Genomic DNA, 22,117 nt, shown 5'->3' with positions numbered 1-22,117 from the left:
AATTTCATCAGTCTCTGGTTGCACTTTATTCTTCTGATTGTGCATCCAATATTTCTTCCCTTCTTTCAGCCTCCTGTATGCTTCCTCTCCTCCAGACCTCATTCCCTCCCCCAACTTTTTCTTTCACCCTGCCCCCTTCTTTCTTTCTGTATGTCTGTCTTTCTTTCTCTCTCCATGCACCCTTTCTGTCTGCCTCCCTGTCTTTCTGTCTCCCATCTCCCTTCTTTCTTTTTGTCTCCCTACCTCCCTTCTTTCTTTCTCCATGCCCTCCTTCAAGCCACTGCCATTGGTGAACAGGCCGCCACCGCCTTCAGAGAACAGGCCGCCACCGCCAAAAGGGAATAGGCCGCCACCACCGCCATCAGGGAACAGGCCACTGACGAGTTCTGAGCTCTCCCTGCTTCCCTTCCCCGTAAAGAGCATGCTGAAGCACCGGGCCGACCACCCTTCCCCACCCGATGTCAATTCTAAAGTCGGAGAGGAAGATCCAGGCCAGCCAGGCAGCAACTGGCTGTCCCAGAACTTCTTCTCCGACATCAGAATTGACATCGGGTGGCGAAGATTGGTCGGCCCGGCGCTTCAGCGTCCTCTTTACGAGGAAGGGAAGCAGGTTGGGCATCCCTGCTCTAGACGAGCCGCAAGTCGCGTTCAAGTGGCTAAAGAGCTGCATGCGGCTCGCGAGCCGCGGTTTGCCGACCACTGTCTTAGACAGTCCTCACTCGGAAGAGACAATTTCACATATCAGAAGGAATGATACTTAAACAATACAGTTAAACATTATAGTGGTATATCATCCCCAATTATTAGATTAATAGGATAGGATTCACCTGGCACCCTGCGTTACCACCCCATTTCTTTCTAAAAATAATTGTAATTGGGAGAGTTCATAAAACACATAACAGTTTTGATCTCTAAATAGATCAAACATTTGCAAGGATACCAAAATTGAAATTTTGCCCCCAATGCTTTAACATTTTCTTTCATTTCAAGGAACCTTTTTCTTCTTGTTTGTGTCATTTTTTAAACATCTGGAAAGATTGAGATTTTTTTTATTCAAAAAGGAGACTTCTATATGCCTAAAAAAAAAGGCGAAGTGCTTCTTTATCTTGTTGAAATACAAATGTTACAAGAAGCGTAGAACACATTATAACTTCCTCTTGAGAATGTTGTAATATATTTGAAAAATCCAATGGACTTAAAGATGTCACCTGAGGCAAAGCCTCAGGACCAGAGGAGGAAGGTTTTTTAGCAAAAACTGGCAAAAAAATATATCTTATGGAGAGGTGGAAGCCCTTCATCCAAATATTTAAGTATTTCTTTCAGGAATTTGTAGAATATTTCTTTAGGTGACATTGTCAGTGTTTTAGGAAAGTTCAAAAGCCTTAGGTTCAATTGTTTTGTGAAATTCTCAAAATTCTCAACTTTCCTCAGTAAAAATAATTTGTCCTGAACAATAGAGCCACACGTAGACTGTACAATTTGTACTGATTGTTCTAAACAATTAATTTTTTCTGCATGGGACTTTAATTCCTCTTAATTTTAATGTTTGAGCTTGAACAAAAAAAAAAAGATTCCTTGGCATACCTTGTAGAGGGAATCTAACGCAATCTAGATAGCATCCAACGTGATCTCAACGGGTCCAACGAGAGGCTGAATAGTTGGAGTTTCGCCTCCCTCTACTGAGGCTCCAACATCTCCCCTTGCAAAAGATTCTCCAGCTGCAGCCTCTTAGGGGGGGCTAGCACGCCCAGTAGCTCCGAAGACAGCGTTTCACTCACCACCTACGTTGCTGCTGGCACACCCCTCTATCTCGGCTGCAAGGGAGGCACTGGTCCCGCAGGACTAAGCGAGATCTCACTTCCTAGAGAAGACACTTCCTTCACGTCCAGCTCAGCAGGAGCGCCCCGAGACAAGGATGAGATGATGCCCATGAGAACTCCTTGCCACATTAAGGTAGGTTCAGGCTGCTGGGCTGAAACAGTCACCCTATCTCTCCTTTTCGGCATCAGATTTGTTGCTCTAATGAGCAGCAGATCAGAGGAAATATTTCATCCGGCAGGAGCAACTCTCACAGCATCCGGACACTACAACGCCATCTTGTCTCTCCACCTTATAGTTATTCCCATCTCTGTATCATGTATAACTACATGGTTGAGTCACGGGCTGCTGTGGTTAAAGTGTATCATGAGTGGATGAATGGATCTTTTTCAAAGACCCAATGTGGTAACTGTGGGGCAGAATAAGCCATCGATGCGAGAGGCAAACAATGGCTGCGCAGATTGGTGCGGGCTGATCAGCACACTAATGTGGAGCAACTATTGTCCAAACAAACCAGGGGGCTTCCAGATGTGTGTTAAAATGACTGTGTAATGAATCCTGTTGCAAATGGACTCCAGAGCAGTTGGCTGGTGACTTTAACCATGCTCAAAAGGGTTCATTGCAAACAAAGGCTGCAGTTTGCACAGGAGTACTGATATTGGACTTGCTTCGACAGGCAGAGGGGTTGCCTTCTCTGATGAGTCACGCTTTGAACTCCATCGAACAGATTGACACTGGCGTGTCAAGCGTGAAACCGCTGAGAACAAACACCCAGCAACCATTGTTGGATGTACACAAGATGATGGTGGCAGCATTGTGGTCTGGGGAATGTTTTCTTGGTATGGTCTGGGTCCATTGATACCTCTGGAAGGCACTCTCAACTGATATGGGTATCTCTCCATTCTTGCCTATCAAGTACACCTGTTGACGGTCTTCCCTATGGCCAACTGAATCTTTCAACAGGACAATGAGATATGTCATACCACCAGAATTGTTCGTGAGTGGTTCGCAGAGCACAACCAAGACTTCCAGCTACTTCTCTGGCCTCCAAATTCCCCAGACCTTAACCCAATTGAGTACACTTGGAACCATCTCGATCGACATGTTCAATGACTGGATCCACCACCATGCACCTGTCAGCAACTGTAGGAGGCACTGCAGTCTGCATGGCTCCAGATACCTCTAGCAACCATCCAGCATCTTATTGAGCTACTCCCATGGCATCTGGCTGCCTTCCGTGCTGCCATAGGCAGTTATTCTGGATATTAGCAAATGGTCATAATAATGTGAATTGACCTTGTAAGTTAAAGATCAGAAGGCACAAACTAAAGCAAGGTGACAGTTCTGTGGAAGAGCACTTCTCAGGAACTGAGCATTGTATCAATGACCTTATGGTCAGAATACTAAGAGGAAATCTTAAAACAATCTACAACATAAGCCATTTGAAGTTAAAATAGGATACTTCGTCAACAACAAGAAAAGACTTTAAAAAACTTGGGTTTCAATAAAATTCTGCAGCTTTGTCACTTTCTGATCACCCTTCCTCTCTCCTTCACTTCCCCAGCCTTACCCTTCCTCTTGAGCTTTCACTGGAATGCTTTTATGTTTCACTTATATTTTCTGATATTCTCATCTTTGGTTCACACTGTCAAGATCTGAGGAAGGAGATTCTGACATGTCCATTAAAAGATATTCTAAAAAATTTAAATTTCTTGTTACACAGGATGCCATTTTTTAAATCTGAGAGAGGAAAGGGAGAGGGAGAAAGAGACATGATCACCCCAACCTGTGGTGTTACTGGAATGGCACTGCTACTGCATGAACACCCATGTTCCATGTTGGTGTCTCAGAATAAACCTGAACAATCTAGCCTGTTGTAACTTCAATATATACTGTATATATTTTTATTCTGTGTCCATACATTAGCATTGCACAAACTTAGGTCTTCTGTCAAAATATGTTAAGATTCTCCACTCTGGTAGAACACCCCCAACCATGAAATTTCACTTTGGCAAATACAAAACAAATATCAAATAATTATATTTTTAAAAAATTCAAGTATAGTATTTTTTTCTAAGGCAACTATCGGTAGCATCACCTATGCACTGAATCCACTGCACTGCTAACAGTCCAATAAGATTTGTTTTGCCTAGCTACCCAGCCAGTGACCACTGCTGCTTTACTGGGGATCACCATTTCCAATGGTTTATCATCTACCTCATAAGTTCAAAGAGGAGATGAGATGGTCAAGGAGATGGATAAACAGATCCACAGGATCAAACAAAGGACAAAATTTATTCATTGACCTGAAACAGCAATGTTATTGTTCTGGGAAAGGCGATGTTGACGTAGCCATGATTAAGCTTAGCTTTCAAAATCTCAAGGGGAAGAAGTTCTTAGGGACTTGACATTTAATGGGGTGGGGGAGGGGTATCCTTTGTATGATGACAAAGCTGAAGGTTTATCTTGGTAGAACACCTAATACCCATCGACTGTCCTTGCTTAGGTCTTTTACTAATATGCATTATTTGCCATTAAGCTGATTTTCATGCAATGGGCTCTGCGGTAGACGCATGTTAATAGCACTAATGCACTCTGTCCAATGCTGCTAATTCATTAGTGATAATCACTTTATTGTACCTTAATATGCCAGCAGGAAAGTTTGCTCAAGACTTAAAAGCATCAAAATAAGAAATTAACCAACTTCATTTGAAAACAATTCAGTCACTGGTTATTAATCTGAACCTTTTAACCTCTAGGTTTTATTTCATCCCTGGGAAGGTATACTGGAAGAAATGACACTTCTTACTTAGCCAGCTCTCTCTCCCCCAATGCCATCATGGAGCTCATTAAACCCAGGCGCTGATCTTCCAATTATTTATCTAAAACCGTACAAACTACCATCATGAAGAGCATACAAACTACTTCAAAAATAATCTCCCTGAGGCTGCTTTTTAATTGTGTGTCATGGTCATAATACAACCTGCATTCAACATATTTAAATAATGTGAAACTACAAAATACTGAGAGAGAGAGAAAGAGAAAACCCAGAAATAAAGACCAACAGGGAGCTGAACACCACAAACAGGTAAACTGATACTGAAGCCTACTGCGTGATCTGAGCTTTGGAATGTCCTACTGGAATTCTTAAGATTCAAGATGCATTTGTTTGACTTTTGAAAGTCAAGACATCCTACTTTTCTGCAGCTTTTATTGAGCAAGGCCTAATTATAACCCTGGTAGCTGAATTAGTTTTATAGTATATTTTGTTCATTATGTTTATTGCTTTTATTTCTGTGTGAATTGTTATACTTTTTTAAAATTATTTTATATGTTTCAGCTTTGATATACTGCCTATCATGGTAATAACTACCCCCCGCTTTACTAACGCATAGCGTGAGTTTTACCACCGCTGCTGGTGCTAAAACCCGTGCTATGTGTTAGTAAAGAAGGAGGTAAGTGGTTTACAATAAATTTAAATGGACTTGCCTTGACAAAAATTAATAAAATATCCATAAAAATGGTCAAACCAGTCTAGAATTTGAACAATTAGTAGCTAGAAATAATTTAAAATAAACACAGATAAAGCATACAAATTAATATAAAATTCCTTTAAAATGTCTGAGCAATAATAATTCTGTTATCAAAAATTACTGTTGGAGCAAAGAAAGTGTTGTGATAAACATGTAATAAAAAGAGTTAAACCTAGGGGACCACAAGCAAGTCGGTTTACATGCCACACCACATCTTTCAATACTTGACTGTATAGGGTAGGTGGACAAACAAGACCATGAGATCCCTCAGGATTCAAACCGCAAGACATTTGGAACACCATTAGGTGGTTTTAAGGTAGATCCACACAGATAAGTACGAAGATTGCTTGATACTGTTATGTCAAAGTGTAAAACCCAGGGCTGTCACCACAAATTGTTAACCTCCTATTGGCTTTGCCGATTAGAAAAATATGTTAACACAGCCACACCAAACCCAGTTTCTATCAACCGGATGTCAAAACAAGATTATATACTGGTAACATATTTGAAAGGAGTGGAGGAGTAGCTTAGTAGTTCAGAGCAGTGGGCTGAAAACCAGGGAAGCTAGGGTTCAAATCCCCCCCCCCGACATTCCTTGTGACCTTAGGCAAGTCATTTAACCTTCACTGCATCAAGTACAAACCTAGGCCCTCTTTTACAAAGCCGATTACCACGTTGGGTGATAATTGCACCAAGGCACCATTGGGAATTAACGGGCTTCGGTGCAGTTGTCGCACAGCTTTGTAAAAGAGGGTATTGGAGTAAGTCCTCCAGGGACAGGGAAGTACCAATCATCCCTGAATGTAACTCACCTTGAGTTACTACTGTTAAAGATAAGAACTAATTCCAAATAAATATGCAATTTGACATACAACAGATGGAAGTATTTTCAGAACTAAATAAAACTGGCAGCTTATTCAAAACATATCATTGAGACTAAGGGGCATTGAGACTAATCGAAACAGAAAAATATCTAAAAACCGGCCTAAATCGGCACTTGGATGATCAGTAACAAAAGTCATCCAAGTGCCAATAATCAAAACAGGTTTTAGATGTATTTAAAAATGACCTAGGCCTTCACAGTACTACAGAACGATGAGAGCTAAAAGGGGCGTGTCAGGAGGAGTGTGGAGGGTGGGATTTGGGCTGGATGTGGGCCATCCTAGACTTAGTCGTATTGCATGTATAACCGAAAGTTTTACAACACTACCAAGACGGAACTTGGACGTTGTGACTTAGGCCATCTTAAACCAGGTCTATGTCTACAAAAGGTATCCAAAGTGATCAGATAAGCACTGCAGACACAAAGTACAGACTCCCACACACTGCCCCAGTCATCACTGCCCCCCCACCCCCATAAACATCGTAATAACAACTTTACATATCTGCCTCCAAAACATCAGCACCTGGCAGAATGGAATAGGAAAGTCTAGTAGAGCTGCACAGAAGTGGCTTAAGTGGTCTTGGGGGTAGGTTAATGAACCATGGAGAGGAGGACCCAGGCCCATAAGCCACTCTAATCACTGCATTCATGTGCACACCCCAAAACCCCTTTGGACTGCCATATAAGTGGCTCCTGTAGCCATAAGGGCTATTGGGGTGGTAGATAGGTGAGTCTAGTAGATTTTGGGGGGCTCACCATGACCTATAAGGGAACTGTAGTGAGATGTCTATGTGGGACCCTTTTGTGAAGTTCACAGCAGTGCCCAGTAAGTTACCCCACTACTCTGGTGCCATGTCTGTGTATCCATTCCATCACTTTGCTGGCCCCTCCCGCACCCAAAAGGTCTTTTCTAGGCATTTGTGACTTGGATGAATTTTTGGATGAAAATGGAGGGTGACGGGACAAAAACGCACGAGACAAACGCGCGCCGACCAACGAGCACCGACAATTTAGCACAAGACTTCAGCGTGCCTCAGGAAAACCTTCTTTTAAAGGGTTCCGATGGGGGGGTATGGGGGGAACCCCCCACTCTACTTAATAGGGATTGCGCTGCCTTGCGCTGCCGTGTTGGGGGGGTGTGGGGGTGTAACCCCCCACATTATACTGAAAACCTAACTTTTACCCTAAAAAATAGGGAAAAGGTTAAGTTTACAGTATAATGTGGGGTTACAATCCCCCCAACCCCCCCACCCAACACCAGCGCAATCACTTTTAAGTAAAGTGGTGGGGTTCCCCACCAATAACCCCCGTCGGAGCCCTTTAAAAGGTTTTCCTGCGGCGCACTGAAGTCTTGCGCTGAATTGTCGGCGCTCTTTTGTCTCGTGCGCTTAAGACTATGAACCAAATGGGGTATAAAGATGGACGACTTAGCGGTCTGGGCGATCAGACGGCTGGAGGTACAATTGGATGATTTAAAAAAAAAATATGCTGGACGTATTTTTTTAAAAATGGACCTTTTCCCGTGTCCGACTTTGGGCGACTTAGGCCAAAATGGACTTAGACGTTTCTTTTGATTATGCCCTCCACAGGTTTAAAGTTTCCAGGTCATTTATTTAACAGAGACTGTACAATATCTGCAATTTATCAATGTACAATGTACAATTTACCATTTTCTTTTTAGAATTATCTCTCAGGTTTCCTGTAATAAATAGAAAAAGGCCTTAAGTTGATATACTAAAAGAGTTTTCCCCTATTTTGTGACAAATGAGAAAAGGCTTAAAATGCCTGGCCCTATAACCATTAACTTGACAAGTGCCAGGTGACAGATACACAACCCACTGACTTTCTGCAACCATAAAGTCCTTGGGGATTGGATGGGTCAGGCGCATGATCGGAATTCCATGAAGGGAAAGATTTGGAGGGATTTATTTCATACTCTTTTCCAGTTGTAGCCCTATACAGTAGGCAATTTCCTTTCCCCAGAAGTCTTACAATCTATGTTTGCACATCAGGCAGTGGAGGGTTAAGTGACTGGCGAAGATCAAAAGGAGACACAACAGGATCTGAACCTGGCTTCCCATGTGTTTCAATCATTGTGCTACTCATCCCCTTTATCTCTGGGCCTTCAGTTCCTTGATTCATATGGCATACTTGAATGAGATGGTAGGCTCAGTCCAGTTACAAGGGACACATCAGCGGTTCTCATATCACTCCTCCGCTCAGATTCTTCTGAGCCTGTGAAATCTATTGCACAACTCATTCCCAACTTGTGACAAGCACAAAGTCTCCTTACCACAGAATTACAAGCCAACCAAATGCTCAACACAGGTTTAAAAAAAATACACAGAAAAGAGAAAGATTTACATTTCAACCTCCACAGACAGCCCAGGTTCAGAATGTCTGAGGTCAGATGGTAGTTCATACTCTAATACAGAGTTTCTCAACTTCTCCAAGCCAAGTACCACCTAAGTCTAACAAATATAGTGACATATTAAATGACGGCAGATAAAGACCCAAGTGGTCCATCCAGTCTGCCCAACCATACATGCTCCATAAATTAATTTAGGGCCTGTTTTACAAAGCCGCACTACTGGCTGCTGCGCGGTAACGGCCCCGAAGCCCATAGAGATTTAAAGGGCTTTGGGGCTGTTGACGCGCGCTAACGCAGCTTTGTAAAACAGGCTGTTAGCTTAAGTGGTCCTTTTTCTTAGATATTTCTGGGCCAAAAACCCAGAGCCCTGCCCAGTAGTGTGCTTTGGTTCCATCTACTGAAGTCTCCATCAAAGCTCACCCCAGCCCATCTTAACCATCCCAGCCATCGAAACCCATATCAACCCCTATCCAAGCTCCACCCCTGACCTCACCCCCATAATAATAGTATTAATTGTAATGCAATTTCTTCCATTCATTTTTCATATATGCACAATGTTTGAATTTTTATTTTTATATTCTGCTTGTAATGCTGATTTGTGTTTGTTTTTATTGTGTATGTATTTTTTATTCCTCGTCTAGATTTGTGGATAGGCGGGTTATAAATAATTTTAAATAAATAAAATAAATGGTAACCACAAAATTTAAAAAAAACACAAAGCACACTGTATGCAGAGAAAATGTTAATTATCATTTATATTTGGGGCGTTTTTTTTTTTTCCAGAGGTCAAGGCAGTTGGCTTTAAAATATGCAATGTCACCTCAGTAACAACTATAGAAAAATAGACAAATATATTGCAAAATATAGACAGCAGATATAAATTCTCAAAACTGACACATTTCGATAATTAAATTGAAAATATAATCATTTTTCCTACCTTTGTTGTCTGGTGATTTCATGAGTCTCTGGTTGCACTTCCTTCTGACTGTGCATCTAATATTTCTTTCTTTTTGCCTTCTGCACGCTTCCTCTCCTTCAGACTTCATTCCCTTTCCGACCAACATCTCTTTCTGTCCCTCTATGAGTCCAACTTTTCTTCCTCTCTCCTCCACCCCTATTGGCAGCATGTTTCCCTCTCTCTCTCTCAATGTTCATCTGCCTTTATCTCATTCCTTCCCTTGCTGCAAAGAGAGTGGGGAAAGAGAGATCCAGGGTGCATTTCTCCCACCCTCTCTACTGCCACGTCCAACATTTCTCCCTCTCATCCCCAGGATCATGTGCAGCATTTTTCACCACTGCCCACCGGCTCCATGCCCATTTCTCTTTCTATCACCCCTCTCCAGCACCATGCCACATCTCTCCCTCCATCACTATGTCCAACATTCCTCCCCCTTGCATCCCTCATTTCTCCCCCCCCCCAACATTTCTCCCTCTCATTCTTCTATTCCCCATGCATCGCTACCTCATTCCTCTCTCTATGTCCAATTTTCCTTTCTTCCTTTCCCCCATGTGCACCATCTCTTTCCCTCTCACTCACACACTCATGCCCAACAATTCTCCCTTTCTATTCCCTCCCTCCTATGTCCCAAGTTAGTGCCCCCTTCCTAACTTCCTTGTGTCCCAAATTCATGCCCCTCTCATGTCCCAACATGCTCCCCCCCCTTCTTTCTCCCACTAACATGTCCCCTCTCTCCCTTACTTGGTCGCTCCAGGGCCACACTCCTCCCTTCATGGCCATCCAGCTGGACTGCTCCTTTCGGCCTTCAGCCACATGCAGGCAGCAGCTCTTACAAGCTGCATGTGGCTGACCCACAAGCCTTCCCTTCTGGGTCAGCCACCTGCAGCATGTAAGAATTGCTGCCTGCATGTGGCTGAAGGTCAGAAGTAACAGGCTAGTTGGATGGCCCTGAAGGAGGTTATTGGGATCCCCCGCTAACCCAGAAGGCTTCCCTCTGACATCAGGAGGGGGTGGGCTGGAAATAGGGCATGGTGGTGTCTTCGGCGGAGGGAGGCAGGCAGGAAGGAGGGCATGGGATCCTGGTGGCGACCATTAAGGAGGAAGGGGGGCGGGAGACCCACGCAGTGCCCAGTACCCCCAACAAGCAGCTCAAATACCCTTAAGGGTAAGCATACCACTTGTTGATTGTAGTTTAAGGGGCATACTTATCAATATGGGCTACTGTTAAGATGTGTTATTTTACCATTAACTTGTGCCATTTTAGTACAGGTGGGCAGACTGGATGGGCAATTTGGCCTTTATCTGCTGTCATGTTTCTCTTTTCTAGGTTCCATTTTATGCCATGAGACAACATTATTAACAACTGGTTTTAACAGTAAAATACAGTAACATGTCTTAGGAGAAGCCCATGTTGGTTACTTCTCCCCACTAAATGTCAAATCTTTTCCATAGATATCATTCACAAAAAATATATATATTTATAAGAAGCAACAATCTTATTTGGTGCCAATGCAAAATCCACAACGAGTTCTTCAGATATGTAAAAATCTATGTGCCACAGACAATATGTTTCTATGAATGGATAAATGAAGAAAATCCAGGTAAAAAAAGTTGATTGTTTCCAACAACTACAAGGGCAGGGAGAGTAAGTAGCACAAGGACACAAAGCTCCACTAGTAACCGTCTAGAAAAAAGATAAAGGCAAGCAGGATAAAAATAATCCTGACTCTCACAAATCTCAGTTCCAGAAGAAAAGGGATACCAACCCATCAAAAGTGGGAAAAGAGAACGAAATCTGGTTAAAATTTTGATTTGTTTTTCTTTTTCAAAGATCAAACACTGGACCTCCACCTACTAAAGTAAAACATTATAAACGATAAAAACCCAATCAATCCACATAAATGCCGGAAAATGCGACAGTGAGGGGACAAATTAAGTGTTATAACGCTTACCGGCTTCGGCATTTTCACTTCTATGCTTCTATTTTCTCCTTCAGCAAGAGTTTAATGGTGTTTCGCTTCTCAAAGTCCTGTTGGTGAAGAAGGGAAGGGGGAGGGGGAAAGGAGTGAATTTATAGCAACCAAGGCTAGAGGCAGGTGAGACTAGTGTAATCCAACAAGTTTCGACTCTTTACTGCACAGTATATAAGTGGTACCGGCCCCAGCTACAATGACACATCCACCCAAAACCACGACTAGGAAATGAGCAAGAAACGCAAAGGTGACTTCGCCCTACAGAGGAAAGTCCAACTGCAACTCTCAGAGAAGGTCATTTGACCACCACACCCATAAAGCTGCACACGCAGTCTCTCCCTCCCCAAGGACGTGAGCTCAGGTAGGCGCTGGCGCTGCCACTAGCAACAGGGGTCTCTTCACACACACACACAACCCCCAAACCCGCTAGAACTAAAGTCAGTCTCGAGAAAGGACATCGGCCTGAAATCAGTGTAAGAAACTCTCTACATTAGGGCAGAAATTAAAAAGAGGCAGGGGCTATCACTCTCCCATGAAAAACAGGCCAAATTAAATGTAATTGCCAAAGCTTCCTGGTTTGGGGGGGGGGGGGTCACAATCTGTAACAAACTAAAATAATCCAAGCAGCAGGTAGTAGACATGGAGGTGAAAGCTATATTAGGAAAAAAAAAAAAATCTTTCGCAAAAGCCTCCCGCATTGCATTAAAACATACAGAACTGAAAGTTCAGTAGAAGTTGGGAAAACTTGCTTATAAATTTTCAAAACGGGCAGGTTGTTTCAGTCCGATTACAAAAATAATAGAAATCTCAGTCGCCCACCAATCCTTGCGAGCCACAGGTAAAGGAGACACGGGGAGTTTGGGGAGGAAGCACAAAGAAATATAGATGGACACCCGCAATTCTCACACACACACAAATCTTACATAAATACCAACGCCTAAGAAAATGCCTTTTATTTCTGACCAAGTGGCGGGAAGCAGGGGTAGGGCACAGTGTCCCTCTGCAGGCCCTGAGACTCCACGGGCGTGCGCGCGCCTCGCCCTCTCTCCAGCACCTGTCGCGCGACTCCTAGACACAAAGGGAACAAGTGCAGCAGGACAGGGAAGGGTAAGAGGTCCAATGGTGGAAAAGGCGACTGGCACGCCCGGCACGGGAGGATCTCCTCAGTCAGCATTGTACCCAACGGAAGCCGCTCGCTGTATCTCACCTTCTTCCCCTTCTGGAGAGAATGCAGCCCCGTCCTTACTCCTCTCTTCCTTCGCCGAGTTTCCCTGTCTGTGAATGTGAGTGCGTCCGCGCCTCTCCTCCCCCCCCCCCCCCCTCTAGCTGCAATATGGCTGACTTGCCAAGTCCAACAGGTCGTGGTTTATGCTCCCTCCCTCTTTTTTTTCCTTTTCCTCTCCTCCCTCTCTAATTCTTTCTGTCACACGTACAGGAAAAAAAAAACACTAAACACAAAGTGGCCTTTTCTAAACCCAGTTTTCTATAGTCAGCTGCTTCAACAACCGGGCTGCTCTTTTACGCTGTACTGTAAAAGAAAAAGGGGGAAGAATAACTGAAAGGTAATATAGAAGGTATTTATTAGAAAAAGAAAAAGAATCCATTCTAAGCCCTTCTTCCCCTCGATTTCTACATCTTTGAATGACTTTTATCTTAGACAATCAGTAACTTAGAATCCCTCTGATAGACACAGGGGAGCTAGAAAACAGTAAGAAAACAATTGTGGAACTTAAATCATTCTAATTATTGTGTTTTACCTTTATTATTTTCTTTGTACTGTGGCACGATGTGATCCTGTAATTGCAAACAATCCAGAAGAGGATATAAATTGTAAGTCTATAGCAGTGGACCAGAATCATCCTGAGGGAATTTCTAGGTTGTGCTGGCAGTGAACTTGCCCATGGTACTTAAGCAAGCTTAACTACCATGGACACATTCACTGCCAGCACAAAGAAACAAACTACAATAATGGAGCTTTATCAGATTCAAACATAACAAACAAAATACAACTGAGAACTATGTAAAAATAAAACATAATCATGTACAGTCATATTCAGTTCTTTCTTAAGAAATGTTCACATATCAATGTCAAATCCTTATTTAAAAAAAAATGTATCTCTAGAAAAGAAAGTTATGTAATTGCAGGAAAACAACAAAAACTTTCCTTGATTTACTCATGAAACAAAAGTTAGGCACATGGGATCATGGTGACAGGTCAAAATTGCGCAAGACAATCGCGATCTCTTAGAGAGAGGAAGAGATAATGGTTATTGCGGATGGGCAGACTGACTGAGCCATTTGGCCTTTATCTGCCATCATGTTTCTATGTTTTAATTATTTACAATAGAGAATGACGTGGGGGAAAAAATAATTTGTGCCCGTTCCCTCAGACTGTGTCCCCCATCCCAGTGGACTCTGTCTGATCCCATCCACACAAGTCTTCAATAGCTATTTTATATTGAAATCATAAAGTATGCTGTACAACTGTCATTTTATAAATCACAGGATCAACAAAACCCATCTCCCCTCACAATATCAGGAAAACTGAATACTACATAGAAAATTCATCCTAACAGAATACCTCGGTCACACACACAGAACACAAATGCCAAATACATAACTGATAAAAATTGATAAACATAAACCAAAATCCCAAGAAGCCACACCTTCCATATAGTACAACGCCAAAGAAATAAAAAGATTAATTTCCTCCTATACTGTGCAAAATATAATAATAATAATAACTTTTATTTTATAAAGACCACACATGCCAGGGATGGTGTTAGGCCAAGGAATGCAATTAGGGCAACTGCCCCCTTGCTAGAGAAAGCCCTAAAACTGCCGGAAACTGAAGATGGGCATAGGCTAGTAGGGGGCTTTGAGGCTTCTCCAAAATTTCTGCCATGGGCTCTACCCATGTCTTAACACCAGCACTAGCAGGATAAACATTTCAGTTCTTATATATTCTAATCACAAAATAGAAAATAAAATTAGTTTTTACATTTTGTTGTCTGGTCATTATTCAAATCAGGCTCTGGTTTCTGTTTGTCTTCTGTTAACTTGCTTACCAGGGTCTCTTGCCCATTTGACGTTTTTTTCTTTCTCTATGCTCACCATCCATCTTCCATCTCAGTCCTCCTCTTCCCTCTCCTGGAGGTCTGGCATCTTTCCTTTTTTTAGTCTCCATCCCCGCAGTCCAGTATTTCTCTAATGACCATCCCCCCCCCTGCATTCCACCAGCAAATTCTCCCCCCCTCGTTCCTCCTGCATGGGATCCAGTAAGCTCTTGCGCTCTTTGGGCCATTGGCAGCATGAGTGAAGCTTTCCCTCTGCTACTGCTTCGTGCCTAAGAGGGCCAGGAAGCAGTAACAGATGGAAAAGCTTCCAGCCCTGGAATGCAGCGTTTTTACTTCATTCATGTTGCTGGCAGCCCGAAGAATGAAAGAGCAGCTACAGCGATGGATGCCACCATCCCTAGAGCCATCATCTCTCCTTTTCTCAACTACCCTTTCATCCAGCATCTCTCCCTCCTTCCCCACTAAACCAGGGTGTATCATCTCTCCCTTTCTCTTCCCAACTGCCCTCCTATCCAGTATCTCTATCCCCCCTCCCTCACACCACCACTTGGGTCCTTCTCTCCCTTTCTTGTCCATCCCTCCTTCCCATTGTCTACCATCTCCCTCTCCTATGTTCAGACCCATTATTTATTTCCCCCTCAGTCCGGCATATGCCTCTCCCATTAGACCCCCTCCCTCCATGTACTTATAATAGCTTCTACCCCAGGGAGTCATCCAAAGTCCGGCATGCTTCCCCCTTCTCTCCACCATCATCTGGCGTCCCCCTGGTCTCTCAGTCTCACTTTAAAAACTAATTCTGGCTTGTGGAGGATCGCTGGTGCACTTTCCCTCTGCTGTGGTCCTCCCCAGACCAAAACAAGACGTTAAGTCAGAGGAAAAAGTGGCAGAGAGAAAGTGCACCAGCAATCTTCCACAGGCCGCAATTAGTTTTTAAAGTGATACTGGGAGGCGAATCGGGCAGCACTAGCTCACGGGTCCAGATGACTTCCCTCCCTCCCTGCCGCTGGCACAAATCTTGCAGAGGGAGTTATAAAATGCAGGCTTGCTCGACAATGCTCATGACCTTCCCTCTGCCAGGCTCCTCCTTATGATGCAACTTCCTTTCTTTGCGAAAAAAGAAAGTTGCATCATAAGGAGGAGCCCAGCAGAGGGAAGGACGCGAGCACAGGCCAGCAGCCCTGTGTAGAGATCGGCTCACTCTGCAAGGTGTGTGCTAGCAGCAGGGAGGGAGGGAAGCCGACTGGAGCCACTGGACCCATGAGCAAGGAGGGGCTGGGCTGGAGCCGGCGGACAAGTAATGGTGGGATATCGGGGAGCTGTGTTGGGTGGGGTTCCCCATGGGGACAAACCTTTTCACCACTCAGTGGAGCAATGAAAACGTTTGTCCACGTGCCGGTGGTGAACAGATATTGATTTTACCCATTCCTGCAGCTTTACTGTGGTCACCCACAGTTAGCCATGGAAATGGGTCACCGTGTCATTCTCTAATTTACAATAGGTAAAACAAATTGCATGCCACCAAAAGATATCATTCAGAGTTGTGGTAGTCTTCCAGCATTCAAGAATCATTCAGATTGCAAGCACAATTAATATGTCAAATAAAGATTGTTTTGTATCATCTAATTGTAAAGAAATATGTGCTGAATGTAGGATGATGATGGATAGTGAAATCAAATTGTTGATTTTCAGAATTTTTTTTTGCAGTTGACTACATCTTTTGCTAGAAAGTATTAAAGAGCAATTAAAGATCATATGAGCTAGGGCTCCATCAATTTGTTTGCAATGCCAGCAAAGTTTGGTATTGGCAATGTTCACCCTTCATTTTCTAACCGGAGTCTATATTGCCTATGGGCTAGAAAATATAGGCCCCCTTTTATCAAGCCGCTTTAGGGTTTTTTATCGCCAGCCGCTATGGTAAAAACTCCAATGCTCATAGAATTCCTATGAGCTTTGGAGCTTTTACCACATCAGCCAGCGATAAAAAACCCTAGTGCAGCTTGATAAAAGGGGGCCATAGAGATTGGGATGGCCTAAGATTGGCTATTGACCTTATACCAAAAGTATTCCCAGTTTACAGTTTTATCAGTAATTTCCAGAACTTGTTCCCAGAGTTTTCTAAGTCCAAGATGTGCATAAAGGGAGAGAGATTCAAGATGGCGACGGAGCTAGTCGCATAGCTGGAGGCTCTCCCTGCATCGGCAATTTAATCATTTTGTACCTCTTTCCGCTTTGCTCTTTAACATGCCCAAGCGCAGAGGGAAACAGAGAGGTGATCTTCCTGCCTCCTCCGCCTCCTTGCTAACGCGCCAGACAGCAATAACTTCTTTTGCTGTCCCGGTTGTTCAGGGCGCTCCGGCTCGTCGAGAGGGATTGATCTCGACTTCGGGAAGCGAAGTTTCGCTTAGCCCAGTTGGTCCAGGAGCCCCCCCACGCCCAGGGAGAATGTCGGGGACGCCGACGTTGCAGGAAGCAGGAAATGCAGGACACTATCCGGCGTTGCAGGAAATGGCGGGGACACTATCAACCCCGCTTGCGCTGTCTGGCTTACCCCTGACCCCGGAGGCAGTTCCAGTCTCGCTGGATCCATTACAACAATTGCCAGCGATGGGGGGACTAGGAGTTCATGGTGGTTCAGGAAATGGAACATTTCAACCTGAGTTGGACTCTTCAGTTTCATCGATGTTTCCAGTTTCCCTCCTGACCCCATTGAAGAAACCATTGGTGATTGACTTGGAAGCACTCTGGGAGGCTATTGAAAGCCTTCACAAGGTATGCTCCTATTCTGTTACAGCTATGCAAACTTCTTCATTGCAATTGAAAGATATTGAGGAGAAAACTCAACACCAAGACCAGAGACTAGAGGTCTGCACGGGAACGGGGATCGCGGGGATCCCGCGGGTTCCCCCCCTGGCCCACGGGACTCCCACGGGGACGCCCCCTGACCCACGGGACTCCCACGGGGATGCCCCCCTGACCCACGGGACTCCCACGGGGATGCCCCCTGGCCCACGGGACTCCCACGGGGATGAAAACAGCCTACCTAAATTCTGGCGATGCAGGCGTGCAGCTTACAAGTCCGGCGTCGCGGCGGGAAATAGCCACACTGAGCAGTGAGTTCAGCACGTACACAGATGAAAGCCTTGCTTGCTGATTGGTCCGGCGGTCCCGCCCCGCCGTGCCGCGGACCAATCAGCAAGCAAGGCTTTCATCTGTGTACGTGCTGAACTCACTGCTCAGCATAGCTATTTCCCGCCGCGACGCCGGACTTGTAAGCTGCACGCCTGAAAAAGAAATCATCCTGGCCGGGGTCGGTGTCATGCTCCGGAGCTTCTACAGCCTTCCTATCTCCCTCTCCCTTCTACCTGCTTCCGGCCACACCCCCTGCTCCACGGCTCTCTTCAGCAACTCAGCAGCAGCGATCGACACAAGCTTCTGATGTCGGGACCTACCCTTTGCGAGTCCCGCTTGTTTCAACTTCCTTTTTCCACAAAGGCGGGACTCGAAGAGGGAAGGCCTCGATGTCGGCAACTTGTCTTGATCACCGCTGCTGACGAGTTGCTGAAGAGAGCCGCGGAGCAGGGTGGTATTGCCAGGTGCAGGTAGAAGGGAGAGGGCCAGATGCAGGACTCGTGGGTGAGGGAGGAGAAGAGAGAGAGAGAGAGGGGAGGGAAACAAAAGGAAATATTTCATACTGGGCTGGGCCGGAGTGGAGGGAGGGTGGAAAGATTCTGGCTACCGGGTGCAGTAACAAAGGAAAAGGGGGGAAAGCTGAAAATGGAGATAGTGACACAAAGAAGAGAAAGAGTAAGCAGGACCTACTGAATAAAGATATAGATACAGAGGGGACATGAAAAGGAGGTAAAATAGAGACATAGAAGTAATGCTGAAAAAGTGGGGGGGAGGGGGGAATAAAGACATTGAAAGGGCAAATGGTGAACATGGGGTAAAGACAAGGACAGAGACAAATGAAGATTCTGAAAAAGTGGTGAGATAGGGATATAGGTGAGATGGACACGAAGGGTGATGCTGGAAAATAGGTGGAATGGTAATTCTGACAAACACAGAAGGGAAATGCTGGATCAGGCTGGATGGAATGAGGAGAAATGCCTTGTTGGCCCGGAACTTCCTCTCCTACGTCAGAACTGACGCTTCTGCAGGGAAAGCTTGGGACAGCGGTGGCTTGGGGGCTATTCCCCAATAGCGGTGGCAGCAAACCGAGTGGCTTGGGGGAGGGCACGGAGAAAGAAAGAAAGGGGGCAGACAGGGAGACAGAAAGAAGGGGGAACAGGGAGACAGAAAGAAAAAGTTGGGGGAGAGAATGAGGTCTGGAGGAGAGGAAACATACAGGAGGCTGAAAGAAAGGAAGAAAGATTGGATGCACAGTAAGAAGAAGAAAGTGCAACCAGAGACTCATGAAATCACCAAACAGCAAAGGTAGGAAAAATGATTTTATTTTCAATTTAGTGATCAAAATGTGTCGGTTTTGAGAATTTATATCTGCTGTCTATATTTTGCACTATGGCTCCCTTTTACTAAACCGCAATATCGTTTTTTAGCGCAGGGAGCCTATGAGCATTGAGAGCAGCGCGAGGCATTCAGCGTAACTCCCTGTGCTAAAACCTACTATTGTGGTTTAGTAAAAAGGGAGGGGGTGTATTTGTCTATTTTTGTATTTTGTTACCGAGGTGACATTGCATAGAGTCATCTGCCGTGACCTCTTTGAAAAAACCCAGAATATGAATAATTAACATTTTCTCTGCCTTTCATTGTGCTTTGTGTTTTTTTTTTATTTTATTGTTGGTAGATCATTTTGACTTAGTCATTATAAAGTAGCTCGCAAGCCCATAAAGTGTGGGCACCCCTGCTCTTACTCTTGGGCACCAGACCTCCCTCACGGCACACACACGGCAAATGGAAGAAAGAGGAGAATTTTTGGTCGTAGGGAGGAAGGTACAGAATGTGATAGGGAAGAAAAAGATGAGAGTGAGAAATGTGGCAAGGGAACAATGGGACAGATTGAAAGGGATGCAAGAGGGAGGAATATTGGACAGTGGTGAAGGGAATGGAGGGAAAGATGTGGCATAGTGTTGGAGAGGGGTGATAGAAGGAGAAATGTTGGGCATGGGGCTGGTGGGCAGGCACGAAAGATGAGAAAGAGATAAATGCTGGACCATGGTAGGGGGAACCAATGGACAGCAACAGAAGAATTTACAGAAGATGGGAAAGCGGAAAAAAGAAACTGGGACCAACTTTATGGAAAAATAAGTCTCCAGACAACGAAGGTAAAAAACGGAATTTATTGACTAAAATATGTTAGCTTTGGGAAATGTATATGGCAGATGTCTTTGTTTTGTGTTCAAAAGAAAAGGAAATGCATTTCTGGTTTTATTTCTACAGTGTTGAAGTACTTGTTGACCCATGCTGTGACTGGTGGGGATCCCCAAGCACCGCCAGCAGAGGACCTCCTCTAGAGATGGCCAGAACTCCCCTCCACCAAGTGCAGTAGTCGCTGGCAGCATCCATGAGCCACTGAGGTGCCAGCATCTGTGACTCAGGGACGCTACTGCTGCCTGCCAAGCTTGGCAAAAGGGACCCCCGGCCAACTGCAAAGGAAGTCCTCAGCTGACAGTTTGTGGGTTCTCATCAGCTGAGTATTTATATTTTATATTTACATTAGAGGTTCTGGTAGAAACCCATTTACAAAGTATGTATTCTTCCTAATTAATATTTCCAAATTAATAAAGTCTCTTTGCTTATTTGTAAATGGGTCTCTACCAGAGCCTTTAATTCAGTAGCATAATTAAATAAAATAACTATTTCTGAAGTTTATAGGGAAGGATGGTGACGGAGGGGATTCCTCGCGGGGACGGGTGGGGACGGAGGGGATTCCTCGCGGGGACGGGTGGGGACGGAGGGGATTCCTCGCGGGGACGGATGGGGGCGGAGGGATTCCTCACGGGGGACGGGTGGGGACGGAGGGATTCCTCACGGGGATGGGTGGGGATGGGTGGGATTTTGGCGGTGAGATTTCTGTCCCCGCGCAACTCTCTACCAGAGACTAGACAAATATGAGAAACAGGTCTCTGATTTACAGAAAATCTCTAATCTTCAAGTTAAAGATAAAGCAATGTTGTCTAGGAAGATTGAAAATCTGGAAAATGCCAACAGGAATTTAAACTTAAGACTAATTAATTTTCCAGTTACCAGACTACAATCACCCAAGGAACTTTTTCATCAGTTCTTAACTTCAGTCTTAAAATATCCTGAGACTTCAGTGCCTCCCCTACAGAAATTATATTATCTAAATACTTCTAAACCAACGACTCAGGACTTAGAAAATCAAGAGACTGAATTAGATATTACAAATATTCTGGAGTCTTCATATTCCGAAATCTCTGAAAGGGCTACTTTACTTGTGACCTTTGTTTTCCTACAAGACAAAGAAGCAGTTCTTCGTCTATTCTTTAGGTCTGAGAATGTTGAATTTTATGGTTCAAGGATAGCTATGTTTCCTGATGTTTCTAAATGGACGCAAATGCGTCGTAAAAAATTTCTAATGTTACGTCAATCTGTATTGGGGTTAGGAGCTACTTTTCAGCTGCACTTTCCATGTAAATGTTGTATTATTTATCAAGCAAATAGATATGTCTTTTATGAACCCGATCAATTACAATTTTTCTTGGAGGGTAAAGCAGCTTCCGTATCCCCTCAGATGTCCACTGAAGTCACCAACCAGACCGTATAGTTAGTATACAATCGATGTGCTCCGTATTTATCCTATGAATATTTTTGGTTTCTTGTTATAATCAGCTATCCCTGATTTGTGCTTGATTCTCTCTTCCTAGTTGTGGACTGTTATCATGGTAATATATAAGTAATATTTGATATTTTATTTCTTATTGGATATTGTTATGTTTCTTTTTCAAAGAATTTCCTTTGATGTAAAATAAAGCTGAATAAATAAAAAATAAAAAAAAACCCAAGATGTGCATAAAAACAGAAATTATTAAGAATGTTGTAAATGGATGAAATAATCCTACCTTTCACTAATTACTTTTTACTTAGATCAAAGGTAGAAGAGTTTTCTTGTAAGTTTTCAAAATGTATGGAGCTATTTTTATTGTTTGTTTAACATGTAGCCAATTAAATTATTGATTTTTAGGTAATATTTTTTTATAGTTCTTGAAAAGAGTAAAAGATATAGACCCTCTTTCTAAGCTGCGGTAGAGGTTTCTACCTTGGCCCAGGGCGCTAAATTCTCCGACACTCATAGGAATTCTATGAGTGTTAGAGCATTTAACGCTCCAGGCCATGGTAGAAGCCTCTACTGCGACTTAGTAAAAGAGGGGAATAGTTAGAACTAAGTTGTTTCAAAAAACAAATGCCAAGAGAATGTGAAAAGGAACCAAAATATAATTGACTGATCAATTTTAAATTGGGGATACTGTAATTCCAAATATTAAGGGAGTTCCAATAGCCAGTTTTTAGACATTTGTCTAATAAT

General features: G+C 43.8%; 1 protein-coding gene across 3 annotated transcripts in view; it reads right to left on the bottom strand.

Moving 5' to 3' along the window:
* Window positions 1-12,854, bottom strand: part of EZR (ezrin) — a 201,076-nt gene extending 188,222 nt beyond the window's left edge. The window contains exons 1-2 of one of the 3 annotated variants that reach the window (XM_033937964.1): window positions 12,744-12,854; window positions 11,516-11,592 (exon numbers count right to left, since the gene is read on the bottom strand). In XM_033937964.1, coding sequence (XP_033793855.1) covers window positions 11,516-11,527 — 12 coding nt within the window. In that variant the 5' untranslated portion in view covers window positions 11,528-11,592; window positions 12,744-12,854. The other 2 variants (XM_033937965.1, XM_033937966.1) reach the window with 2 other exon arrangements.
* Between the last annotated feature and the right edge of the window lie 9,263 nt (window positions 12,855-22,117).

This window comes from Geotrypetes seraphini, chromosome 3, assembly GCF_902459505.1.
Source record: "Geotrypetes seraphini chromosome 3, aGeoSer1.1, whole genome shotgun sequence".
In the NCBI taxonomy this organism is placed as follows: domain Eukaryota; kingdom Metazoa; phylum Chordata; class Amphibia; order Gymnophiona; family Dermophiidae; genus Geotrypetes; species Geotrypetes seraphini.
The sequence above is the reverse complement of the archived record's forward strand: the minus strand, read 5'-3'. Positions and strand labels throughout refer to the sequence as shown.